We start from the raw sequence: 13,169 nt of genomic DNA on the forward strand, positions 1-13,169 counted from the left end.
TCTCAGCGAGGCGTCTATGGACGTCCTCGAGTCCAGCAAGAGGAAAAATAAAATGCAAATCAGTCACTATATCAGAGCAAATCTTTGTTTTATTTGTATACGACAAACTCACGTTTTAAAGGCAAACTCTCGGTACATTATCACTACTTTTGGGCCCCGCACTTTAAGGACTGATTCTGGAGTGAGTGTTTAGAAACCACCTGAAGGTGAGCTGAGTAAGGAGTGCCTGTTCCAGTATTTCCTGCATTGCCTGCCTGGCCCCCTCCCTCCACAGTGACCTCTGTAGCGATCGCTATTTCCGCGTTCACCTGTTGCCGGCTATGTCTCAGCCAGGGGCCGAGAACCAGGCAGCGGCCCGACCCCCGGCTTCCCCCGCCTGCTTCAGCTGCTCGGCTGCCGGGCAGCAGACGCAGCCGCCGCAGGGGTCGAGCCAGCCGCAGTGCACCTGCCTCCAGGAGGGATGCCCGGAGCTCGCCGCCTCGCCGGCGCCGGAGAGCGGAGTGTGTCCGGTTCACCGAGCCCAGGCGGACTGGTTCTGCTTCACCGAGGGCAAGGCAGTGTGCGCCCGCTGTGTCATCCCGGGAGCCTGCAGCGACCACCTGGGTGCGGGCATCGGGCAGGCGGCCGACCGCATGAGGGTGAGTGGAGAGGGGCAGGGGCAGGGCGGTAGGTTAAAGAGGGCAAGTAGATACAGGCTGAATGAGAACGGGACGGGTGGGGGTGGTAGGGTTGAAGTATTGGAGCCAAAATGATCAGGTACAAGAAATCATAAATTGATTGGGATACAGGTGGATTGTGGTACGGTAGGATTGTGTACAGGTGGATTGGGGTACAAGGAGTTAGGTACAGGTGATTGTATGGTTTACAGGAAATTTGGTGCAGGTCGACTGGGCTACAGTTGGATGGGATGAATTAGGGTATAATTGGTTTCTAGTACAGGGATATTGGGTACAAGTGAACTGTGTTGTAGTTAGATCAGGTTACAGTTACATTGAGCAAAGTGAATTAGAGTATAATTGGTTTCTGGTACAGGTGGATTGGGCTACAGGGGTATTGGGTACAAGTGAACTGTGTTATAGTGAGATCAGGTTACAGGTGAATTGAGCAAAGTGAATTAGGGTATGATTGGTTTGTACAGGTGGATTGGGAACTGGTGAAATGTACAGGTGGATTTTGGTGTAGGGGAAATGTGGTACAGGTAGATTGTTGTACTGGTGGAATATGGTACAGGTGGATTTTGGTGTAGGGGAAATGTGGTACAGGTAGATTGTTGTACTGGTGGAATATGGTACAAGTGGATTGTGGTTCAGGTTAAATAAGAATCCGCAGAGTGTGATCGAGAGGGAGAGCTGTCAAAGCTTTTAATGAGCTACAGACATAGTTTATTTGATTAAATGTTCTGTGCCTTACAAGTCTTTTCTCAATCTAGTTCATCTAGGCTTTTGGTGTGTATTTTACATTCTTTCCATCACGTGTGTACTATCCTCATGCTATTTGCCTCAGCCACTTCCAGGATCTTCCAGTGATGGTTCCACCTTTCAGCACCAGCTGTGCCATCCTGCAGCTCATTGCCCTTCAGGAGTGCATAGTGCATGGACAGTGTAAGTGTGCTGAGGCTTCCAGCAGCTAATGTCAGTGCTCCGTGTGTTCCCGGAGAGGGAGCATGCCGTGCCCACTGACTCTGGTCTTCTGGGATCAGTGGGCACCACAGGGGCTGGAGTGCATCTTGGACAAGGATGATCATGCTTTAGTTTTGGTGTACAGTATGTTTGTAAAGCATGGTGTAGGTACAGTATTGTATTATGTAAGTAAACCTCAATTTGGGTGGAAAAAGTGTTATGTTTTTGACCACTATCAAGCAGAGAGATCATCCTGTGTGTGGAAATATTTTTCCCCACCCTCCCACTAATAGCTCCACCCAGCTTGAGAAAATTTGTCCTTTATAATTGCTTAGTTTAGACTCCCTGGAATTTTAAACAGCTCAACTATATCTCTCTTTGGCCTTGTCCAATCCAGTAGCACCAGCCTATCTAATCTTTCCAAATAGCCTCTAGCTACCAATCCTGGTAATATCTTTATTGGTCTCTACACTCTCTCAAGTCTAATCACGTCTTTCTTGAAATGTGGTTGTCAGAAATGTACTCAAACTGTAGTCTAACTATTATTGTACACAGTTTCAGCATAGACAGCCTCCAGTTGTTTGCCTTTTAATATTATCACTGAGCACATTTTGGCCAGACTAATTGAAGAAGTCTTCAGGAACTTTTCATTGGGGATATTAGTAAACATCTCACCCACTTTCATGCTTGAATCCTGGTTTTGGTCTCCCTCCCAAATGGAAACATGATCAAACAATCCCGAGTGCTCAGCTTGCTACCCTACACAGGAAAAATGATGACTGGGGTGGGGCATCCTAATAGAACAGCACATGATCTTGAAAACAATGAGCCATCCTTCAGCCTACAGTTTTCTCAAGAAAAATGCATCTTGATAGTTATAATTTCTTGACTTTAAGAGTGCGAGTGCGCTGGTGGTGGGAGTTGGGTACAGGGGAGACGGAAGGTGGAAGTTGAGCAGTAGAGGAGAAAGAGTTGAGCAAAAGCAGATGTTCTTGCAGATTTCCTCAATGTTTTCCCTGGGAGATTCGAGACTGGCAAGAAACCCATTGTAGAAACTTCCTCATTCTGTTCACCGTCCTTTTTGTGTTTTCCTTATCTTGGTGGGTGTAGCAAGATTCTTGCTGCCTCATCACTGGGGGAGTCCGTTTCTTCCTTGGAAGCACTCTGCTCTTTGCCGGGGTACAGTAGAGCCTTCGCACAGACATTTTACTAAGACAACTCAGATTCCGATTCATTTATTTATCACGTTTACGCTAAAATGCTTCATTTTAAACCATCTTAATTCCATTTCCCATTCCTATTCTGACATGGCCTCTTCCACTGCCACAAAGCAGTGGAGGCTATCTCAGTAAATATATTTAAGACAAGGTTGGAGAGATTTTTACAAAGTAGGGGAAATAAAGGTTAAGGGGAAAAGGCAGGTAGGTGGAGATGAGTCCATGGTCAGATCAGCCATGATCTTATTGAATGGCGGAGCAGGCTCAACGGGCCAGATGGCCTACTCCTGCTCCTGTTTCTTATGTTCTTATGAGGCCATTCTCATGTTGGAGGAGCAGCACTTTATATTCCATGTGGGTAGCCTCCAACCTGGTGGCATGAATGTTGATTTATCTAACTTCTGTTAATTTACCCCCTCCCCCTTCTTCAATTTCCCACTCAGGCTCCCCTCTTACCTCTTCTCTTTTCCTCACCTACCTTTAATACCTCCCCTTGGCGTTCCACCTCCCCTTTCTCCCGTGGTCCACTCTCCTCTCCTATCAGATTCCTCCTTCTACAGCCCTTTACCTTTTCTACCTATCACCTTCCAGCTTCTTACTTCAACCCCCCCCACCCATCTGGCTTCACCTATCACCTTCTAGCTTGTACTCCTTCCCCTCCCCCTGCACCTTCTGATTTTGGCTTTCCCCTACCCCGCTTCCTTTCCAGTCATGATGAAGGGTCTTGGCCTTCATTTCCATAGATGCTGCCCGTTTGTGTGTGTTGCTCTGTGAAATGCGTTTTAACAATCAACACAACCTGAGGGTTTGCTGGGGGCAAGTGTCACCACACATTCCAGTGCCAACATAGCATGCCATCATGTTCACAAAACCACACACGCAACAGCGACAGAACAGGAGCAACAAAACAACAACAGCAAAACAAACCCTTCCCTCGCACACACACACACAGTCCCCCAAGCCCAGGGCAGGCAGTCTCTGAGCCTCCAGCTTCCAGTGGTCTTCAACTTCCCCAGTGGATTCACAGACTCAGGATTCAGTTCATCGGGCCTTGACTTCTGGACGTCCGATTGACCTTCGGTATCGATCCCAGGGTGAATGAGGATCCTGAACTTCAGGCATCAAACTCCGGACACTTCGATGACCATATTGCCAAACACTTGGTGTCGAACGAGATCTAGGAAGTTGGAAGTACAACGAGATCTGGGTGTCCTTGTTCATCAGTCACTGAAAGTAAGCATGCAGGTACAGCAGGCAGTGAAGAAAGTTAATGGCATGTTGGCCTTCGTAACAAGGGGAGTTGAGTATAGGAGCAAAGAGGTCCTTCAGCAGTTTTACAGAGCCCTGGTGAGACCACACCTAGAGTATTGTGTGCAGTTTTGTCTCCAAATTTGAGGAAGGACATTCTTGATATTGAGGGAGTGCAGCGTAGGTTCACGAGGTTAATTCCCAGGATGGTGGAACTGTCATATGTTGAAAGATTGGAGCGGCTGGGCTTGTATACACTGGAATTTAGAAGGATGAGAGGGGACCTGATTGAAACATATAAGATTATTACGGGATTGGACACGCTAGAGGCAGGAAACATGCTCCTGATGTTGGGGGAGTCCAGAACCAGAGGCTACAGTTTAAGAATAAGGGGTAGGCCATTTAGAACGGAGTTGAGGAAAAACTTTTTCACACAGAGAGTTGTGGATCTGTGGCATGCTCTGCCTCAGAGGGCAGTGGAGGCCAATTCTCTGGATGCTTTCAAGAAAGAGTTAGATAGAGCTCTTAAAGATAATGGAGTCAAGAGATATGGGGAGAAGGCAGGAAGGGGGTACTGATTGTGGATGATCAGCCATAATCACTGTGAATGGCGGTGCTGGTTCGAAGGGCCGAATGGCCTACTCCTGCACCTATTGTCTATTGAACTCTGGTCTTGCGGACTCGTATACCTAGGGGGTCACCAGCCCTCTAGGCCCACACAGAACTCCAAACCTGGAACCTGCCGATGACTCGCTGAAATGGGGAAGGGTCTGGCCCAACATCTGACCATGGATGTCCTTCATTCCACATACATGTTGCTGGTCTTCAAACATGGAGCGCAGAGCAAAGGCCTAGACTCTGCCTGATCTCTAACTCCCACACATCCCCGGACCTAAACCCTAATTTTACCCTTAACTCTCCCCTGTGTCCCCAAAACCATCGCTATGAACCTAAAAGAAACCAAGTCTGAGCCATGAGATCGACCGAGACCGCAGCTTGGCGCCATCTTGACTGAAAGTCACCAATATTCCTGTGTGAACATTATGGATATTCTTTCAGCGCAAAGGGTGGATTGCAGCTGAGACTGATTTGATTGTGGGTTTTAGTGTCCCAGTCAGAGGAAGGAAGTAATATTCTATCATAGCCTTGTTGCCCCAGGAAAAACTTACTCACAGATGCTCGTGTTGAGTTTTGCCAGGACTACTTGGCTCCAGATTTCTTCACAGCCTTGGTCTGAACATAGGCCAAAGAGCTGGATTCCAGAGGAGAGGTCAGAGTGGCATTAAGACAGCATTTGATGGAGCCTGACATCAAGGCACCATAATGGTGGGAGTCAAAGACTCCGGCTGTTAAACTCTTTAGCTTGTTCGAGCTATGATCGTTAGAAGTCAGTCAGTCTCCCCTGCCCTGGAATATCACCACTGGAGCAAAAATATAACCTCCACTGAACCCAAGATACAATCTGTCACGAAATGAGCAAGAATACGTAACTTACACCCTTCACTTTTATTATGCCCCCCCACTCGTGTGACTGGTTACCACAATAAACATAACAAACGCACAACGCAGTTGCTCCTAATGCAGACAGAGAACAGATACAATGGCTCCTGCATTCCAACCCACTAATTGTTCTTAGCATTTCTAAAATTACAAAATTTATGTTTTTTTACTTGTGTATCCCATCCGATTATTTTCGTCCTTGATTGTTCCCTCATTATTCACCATTTGACTGCCTGACTTTCCTTCTTAGCTATTCATCTGTATTTCACTCTGTAACGCAGTGATTAAGGCCACTGACTGTTACTTCCAGTTGTCATTTTGCACTTGCTGCACCTTAATCCATTCACAGTTTCAGTAAGTCATGGTCCAGGGAAGAGTAATTGTGCATGACGCAGCCTTAAAAAGCCCTGACAACAAAATGCACCACAGGATGGATGCCCAGTATGAATTACTCAGTTAAGCATTAAAAACTCTCGCAAATTATATTGAGTTGCATGAGCTGGTGCCAGCTATCATTATTTTAAGTCTGCAATGCTTCTAAAATCTAACTTCTTAAACTATTTATTTATTTATTGAGATCCAGTGCAGGAAGGGCCCTTGTGGCACTTCAAGCCACGTTGCCTAGCAACCCCCAATTTAATCCTAGCCGAATCACGGGACAATTTACAATGATCAATTAACCTACCGACTGGTATGTCTTTGGACTGTGGGAGGAAACGTGGAGAATGCACACACTCCTTACAGGCTGTGGTGGGAATTTTACCTCAGTGCCAACTTTCTTCACTATCCCTGTATTTCCTGATTTCCTCAAAACTGGTGTTCCATTATTGTCTATCATGAATATGCTCAGCAGCTAAACTTCCAAAATACTCTTTGCTAGAGAATTACAGAAGTTTAGATCTCTGGGTGAAGAAATTTCTTTTTATCCGGGTCCTGAATGGAGAGCCCTTTATTTTGAAAATGCGTCCCAGTCACAGCCCGAGGAAAGGTTTCATTGTATTAATAATCCTGTGGAAAGAGGAGCAGAGTTAACGCTTCAGGTCATAGACCCTTTGTAAGAACCGAAAAGGGAGAAGAGACATTGGTTTTAAGTTGCAAAAGAGAATGGTGGTGGGATAGATAGCACAAAGGGAATACTTGTGATCTCTCTGGCAAATATGTCTGATGCCTCTCTCCACTTTCTCAATCTGTCTGCCTCTACCTCTGGAGAAAGATTGTCTACTGATAACTTTTACCAACTCTCAGAGTTATTTTGACTATACCTCCTCCCACCCTTTCACTTGTAAAATGTCATCCTTTTTCTCAGTACCTCTACTTCCATGCATCTGTTCTCCTCAATGGATTTCCCTTCCTCTACCACTGATGCTGCCCTCACCGGCATCTCTTCCGTTTTCCGGACATCCACCCTCATCCCATCTTCCCAGTTCCATAACGGGGAAAAGGTTTTCCTCGTCTTTACCTACCAGTCCACATGCTTCCGTATTGGGCATGTCATTCTCCGTAACTTCCGCCACCTTCGATGGGGTCCGACCACTAAACGCATCTTTACCTCGCCCCCACTGTCCACTTTCCGCAGGGATCACTCTCTCTGTCTCTTCCCACGGATTCCCCCTCCAGGCACTTACCCCCGCAAACGGTATATGTGCTACACCTGCCCATTCACCTCCTCGCTCACCACCATTCAGGGCCCAAACAGCTCTTCCAGGCGAGGCGGCACTTTACCTGCAAGTCCGTCGGGATCATCCACTGTATCTGGTGTTCCTAGTGCAGCCCCCTCTCCATCGGTGAGACCCGACGTAGATTGACAGACTGCTTTGTCGAGCACCATCGCTCTATCTGCAGTAGGCATACTTCCCTGGTGGTCAACCATTTTATGTACACTCCCCATGAGAAAATAGTTAATATACTTGTTATGCTTGCTACAAAAGGCAGAACTCCGTTGTGGCTACCCATTTTAATTTGACTTCCAATTCCCATCCTGACGTGTCAGTCCAGGGCCTCCACTGCCACGATGAGGCCATTCTCAGGTTGGAGGAGCAACACCTCATATTCCGTTTTGCTAGCCTTCAATCTGACGATGTGAGCATCGATTTCTCTAAGTTCCAGTAATTTCGCCCCTGCTCTCCTTTTTCTCTTTCTTTTCTCCTTCTCCTTCTCACCTGTCTATCAACTCCCTCTTGTCTCTGCTTCTTCTCTTTCGCCCACGGTCCACTCTCTTCTCCTATCAGTTTGTTCTTCTTCTGCCCTTTACCTTCTTCACCTATCACCTTCCAGCTTCTCATTTCATCCCCACACATGCACAGGAAAATTGTGTTATCTGATATCGCCAAGTTAGACATCTCATAGGGAACTTGTATACTTAAATGAGATCACTTAGTTGTGGAGAAATACGGCCAGTTTACATTCACTTCTCATTGGACACTAAGCATATCCAGGAGAGACACCACCTCACCCGTGAATCTGCTGCGGTCGTCTATTGTGTCCGGTGCTCCCGATGCGGCCTCCTCTTCATTGGTGTAAATTTGGGGACTGCTTTGTCAAGCACCTCTGCTCCATCTGCCAAAAGCGGAACTCCCCGGTGGCCAAACATTTCAATTCCAATTCCCATTCCTGTTTCGACATGTCGGTCCCATGGCCTTCTCTTGTGCCAGGATGAGGCCACCCTCAGGGTGGAAGAGCAACACCTTATATTCCATCAGGGTAGCCTCCAACCTGATGGCATGAACATCAATTTCTCCTTCTGGTTTAAAAAAATTCCCTCCCCCTCCCCTCTTCTTCTACTCCCCACTTTGGCCTTTACCTCTTCTCACCAGCCTGTCACCTCCCCCAGTGCCCCTCCTCCTTCCCTTTCTCCTACGGTCCACTCCTATAAGATTCCTTCTTCTCCAGCCCTTGACCTTTCCCACCCACCTGGCTTCACCTGTCACCTTCCAGCTAGCCTCCTTCCCCTCCCCCCACTTCTCTTACTCTGGCGTCTTCCCCTTTCCTTTCCAGTCCTGAGGAAGGGTCTGGGCCTGAAACGTCGACTGTTTATTCATTTCCATAGATGCCACCTGACCTGCTGAGTTCCTCCAGCATTTTGAGTGTGTTACTCATTGGACAATAGCCCAATCCAAGCAATCAATCAGGTGAATTTTTGTCGCGTTTCTTCGATTACAAAGATATCCTTCATAAGATCAGATTGGCATCTTCCAGGTGAGTTAGGAAAAAGAAATCTGCAGCTGCTAGAAATCTGAATTATAAGGTCATTGAACTGAAATGTTTAAAGCTTTCCTCTCTCCATGACAGATATCTGATCTCTCGAATATTTCCAGCATTTCTGTTCTTATTGCATAATATTCCTTATGTAGTCTTACCAGGACTCAATCAAGCAGGGAATCTTTGCTCTTGTACTCAAGTCCTCTTGCTGTCAGAATCAGAATCAGGTTTATTATCACCAGCACGTGTTGTGAAACTCATCGTTTTGGAGCAGCAGTACGGTTTTAGACATAAAAAGTCGCAAAAATAAATAAGTTGTGCAAAGGAGGAATAACAAAGCAGAGTTCCTGGTTTCATGGACTGTTCCAAAATCTGACGGTGCAGGGGAAGAAGTTGTTCCAAAAATGTTGAGTGTGGGTCTTCAGGCTCCTGTACCTCCTCCCTGACGGTTGTAGCGAGAAGAGGGCACGTCCCAGGTGGTGAGGGTCTTTAATGATGAATGCTGGCTTCTTGAGGGGTCACCACCTCATGAGGATGTCCTCAGTAGTGGGCAAGGTTGTGCCCATGGTGGAACTGGCTAAATCTCTGCAACCTCTTGGAATCCTCTGCATTGGAGCCTCAAAGTTCAGAAGCTCAAAATAAATTTCTTATCAAAGTGTATAAATATATATGTATGTATGAGTGTATATGTGTGTGTGTGTGTGTGTGTGTGTGTGTTTCCATACACTACCCTGAGATTCATTTTCTTGAAGGCATTCATAGTGATACAAAGAAACAATGGAAAAACTTCACACCACAAAGACGGACAAACAATATGCAAAAGGCAACAAATTGTACAAGTACAAAAAAAAGAAAATAAAAATAGATTAATAAATGTGTAAGTAAGTAGGAAATATTGAGAACACGAGTTGTAGGGTCCTTGGAAGTGAGTCCACAGGTTGTGGAATCAGTTCAGTGCTGGTGTGAGTGAAGTAATCCACTCTGGTTCAAGAGCCTGATGGCTGAGAGGTGATAGCTGTTCTGGAACCTGATGTTGTGGGACTTGAGGCTCCTGTACCTCCTTCCTGATGGCAGCAATGGAAGAGAGTATGGCCTGGATGGTGGGCATCCTTGATGATGGGTGCTGTTTCCTACAACATCGCTCTTTGTAGATGCACTCAGTGGTGGGGAGGGCTTTACGCATGACGGACTGGGCCGTATCCACTACTTTTGGTAGGCCTATCCACTCAAGGGCATTGGTGTTTCCATGCTGGGCCATGATGCAACTAGTCAGTATACCTAGAGAAATTTATCAGTTTTAGATGTCAGGCTTCTAAGGAATTAGAGGCACTGCCATTGCTTTCTTTGTAATGGCACTTATGTGCTAGACCCAGGACAAATCCTCAGAAACGATAACACCGAGGAATTTAAAGCTGTTGAACCCCTCTTGATGGGGACTGGCTCTTCAGGAGACCAGAGGTGGAGACATTTAGTAGCTCTAGATTCCTTGCTGTTATCATTTCAGAGAGCCTCCAGTTTCCTCCTCCTGTAGTCAATAATCAGCTCTTTTGTTTTGCTGATGCTGAATGAGAGGTTGTTGTGGCATCAATCAGTCAGATTTTCTCATATATGCTGATTCATCACCATCTTTGATTAGGTGTTGTCAGAAAACTTAAATATGGAATTGGAGCTGTGCTTCGCGTCCCAGTCATAAATAAAACCAATAGACACATAACCTTGTGGTGTACCTGTGCTGGTGCTGATTGTGGAGGAGAGGTTGTTGCTAATTCAAACTGACTGGGATCTACAGGTGAGGAAATCAAGGGTCCAGTTACTCAAGGAGGTATTGAGGCCTAAGTTTTGGAGTTTGTTAATTAGTTTTGAGGGAATGATAGTATTGACTGCTGAACTATAGGCAATGAAGAGCATCCTGATGAATGCACCTTCACTGCACAGATATTCCAGGCTTGAGTGAAGAGTCAATAAAATGGCATCTGCTGTTGAGCTGTTGCAGTAGTAGGCAGCTGTCGATCCCAGGGCATCATGGGTTTGTGCCTCTGGTGGATTCTGTCCTCTCCAGGGCGCTAGCCTGGCAGGAAGATTTGAGGAACCGGCTGTTGCCCATGCAGTGGGTTCCCCCTCTCCACGTCACTGATGTAGTACAAGGGAAGGGCAAGTGTCGATACAGCTTGGTACCAGTGTTGTTGCTGAGGTTGCCAGAGTGAAGTTGTAAACAACATTAAACTGCCTTTGGGACCTCGGCTCCGGACTTCTTCCTCAGGGTTTGCTCCCGAAGCCTTTCCCATGGGTGGGTATGGCCGCAAGCCAGCGGAGGTTTAAAATCAGAGATTTCCTTCTGCTAGGCAGACTGCCGTCCAAGACTGACGGGCCCCTCCTGCCCGAAGCAACTGGTTTTGAGGTGCCAGTGGTCCGCCTTTGCCCTTCTCTTGTCAGTAGAAACAGTTCCAACAGTTCCACCGGGCCTAATAGCTAAGCCACATTGAAAGCCAAGAGTTGGATTTGGTTGTCAGAGGCTGTTGGAGACGTACGCCATTTGGAGCACTTTATAGGTAGTGGGACCTTATCCCCCCACCACCCCCAGCTATGACAACCTTAGGAACCTGACCTGTTGTGATGGTGGGTACATTGGAGCAGATCCAGGTTGCAGCTCGGGCAGATGACATGTTTCATGACCATCCTCTCAAGACACTTCATCACTCTGGATGTAAGTGCTATTGGACAGTAGTCATTGAGGCAAGGTACCACGTTCTTCTTGGGCACCGGTACAAATGAAGCCTGGTTGAAGCAGATGGGTACCTCAGACTGCTGAAGGGAGAAGTTAAAGACCTCAGTGAAAACTCCAGCCGGTTGATTAGCACAGGTTTTCAGTATTCGGAGAGGTGTACTGTCTGGGCCAGATGCTTTCTGTGGGTTCATCCTCTTGAACAATGTTCTCATACCAGACTGTGATGCATCCACTGATGGGCTCATCTTTATCTGTTAAGTACAACTTCAAACTCTCTCTAAGATTTGTCAAACATTTCTTTTATAAATCCTTGTTGACTAGTTCTAAAATTTATTTTCCAAGTGCCAGTTTACTACTTCCTTAATGACAGATTTTTAAAATTTTCACCCTACCACACGGCCAATTGTTCCTATTTCAGTCCCTGAATCTTTATAATTAAGCTAGGTTGTTGTCCAGCTAATGCCCATTGCCCGAGTATTGGATCATACTCTCAGCAAGTTTTGTGGAGTAGTTTTGAGGTGATGGATCTGCACGAATTATGAACAACAGAGTCTCCATTGATACCAGATCTCACAGTGAGCCACATGGAGAACATCTTGCTCAGCTTTTAATGGTCAAATAGGTTTGCAGAGTGTGTGGTTTAGCTGTGGCTAATTGACGATATGCAATGAACTGTTAACCCACAATGGAGTATAATTGAAGAAAGTTAGTTATGGGTAGACAGAAGGGTGTGAAGTCACTGCATCTGTATGTGGGAAGTTTAGAAACAGAATCAGGTTTATTACCACTGTAGTGGAACTTGTTGTTTTGCATCAGCAACACAGTGCAAGAGATAAAAAAATCGCTCTAAATCACAAAGATAAGTAAACAGTACAGAAATGAATAAGGTACAGATTAGTTGCCATAGTTTCACCTTTCAGTTGCCTATTGAGCAGCCAAGCTTGAGGCTGTCAACCTTGTGCAGGCACTATAAGTCACATGAGCCAGATTTTGTTGAGGAAGTGTACTTTGCAATGTGTTTGAATCATGATCACATTAACAGTGATATTCAATAGTTCACCCTGTGTTTGTGTGCAGCCTAGCTGCTACTGGAGAGCAGGAAATTGGAAGCAGATTTATTCAGGTGACAGGCAGAGTAAAACATTTTCTCTCCAGAACCTCTCCCATCCACAGTCAACCTGGAGGAAGCTTCACATTGATTCACATTGTTGGCACTCACTGTGTTCCGTAATGAAGCTTTCTCCATACAGTCTGCTGTCTCTGGAATTTATCGATCATTTGCCCTGGCTTGAAAATTACTCTGCAAATATTAGAAACAGAGGGAGGCAAAGAATTATGTAGTGCCTGGTTATGTGTTTCTCAGTTAATAAACCACTATGTAATGCAGTCACTGGTCTCTTTACAAGGCCACTGGAACAATGCATAATAGTCATGTGGTGTAGCGGGTGATCACTGATGTGAAACCCAGTTTTCAACTTCAAAAGAAATAAAAATTGAGATAGTTGTAAACAACCTTATCAATCTTTTTTACTGAGTCTGTTGACCAAACTCCAAATCTGCCTCCTTAAACAGCAAACATTTATATCCAAAATATCCACTTGTTGTGGAACATACAAAAACAACAAGTATTTGAGAATTATCTCTGAAGACTCTGTCCCATCC

At 45.9% G+C, this 13,169-nt stretch overlaps 1 protein-coding gene across 1 annotated transcript in view; it reads left to right on the plus strand.

Annotated features, from left to right (window-relative positions):
* The first annotated feature begins 279 nt into the window (after positions 1-279).
* Positions 280-13,169, plus strand: part of bspry (B-box and SPRY domain containing) — a 43,274-nt gene continuing 30,384 nt past the window's right edge. The window contains exon 1 of the mRNA XM_072240558.1: positions 280-638. Within this exon, the coding sequence (XP_072096659.1) occupies positions 321-638 (318 nt within the window). The 5' untranslated portion in view covers positions 280-320. The remainder of the gene's footprint in view (positions 639-13,169) is intronic.

Source organism: Mobula birostris, chromosome 22 (genome assembly GCF_030028105.1).
Source record: "Mobula birostris isolate sMobBir1 chromosome 22, sMobBir1.hap1, whole genome shotgun sequence".
Lineage (NCBI taxonomy): Eukaryota > Metazoa > Chordata > Chondrichthyes > Myliobatiformes > Myliobatidae > Mobula > Mobula birostris.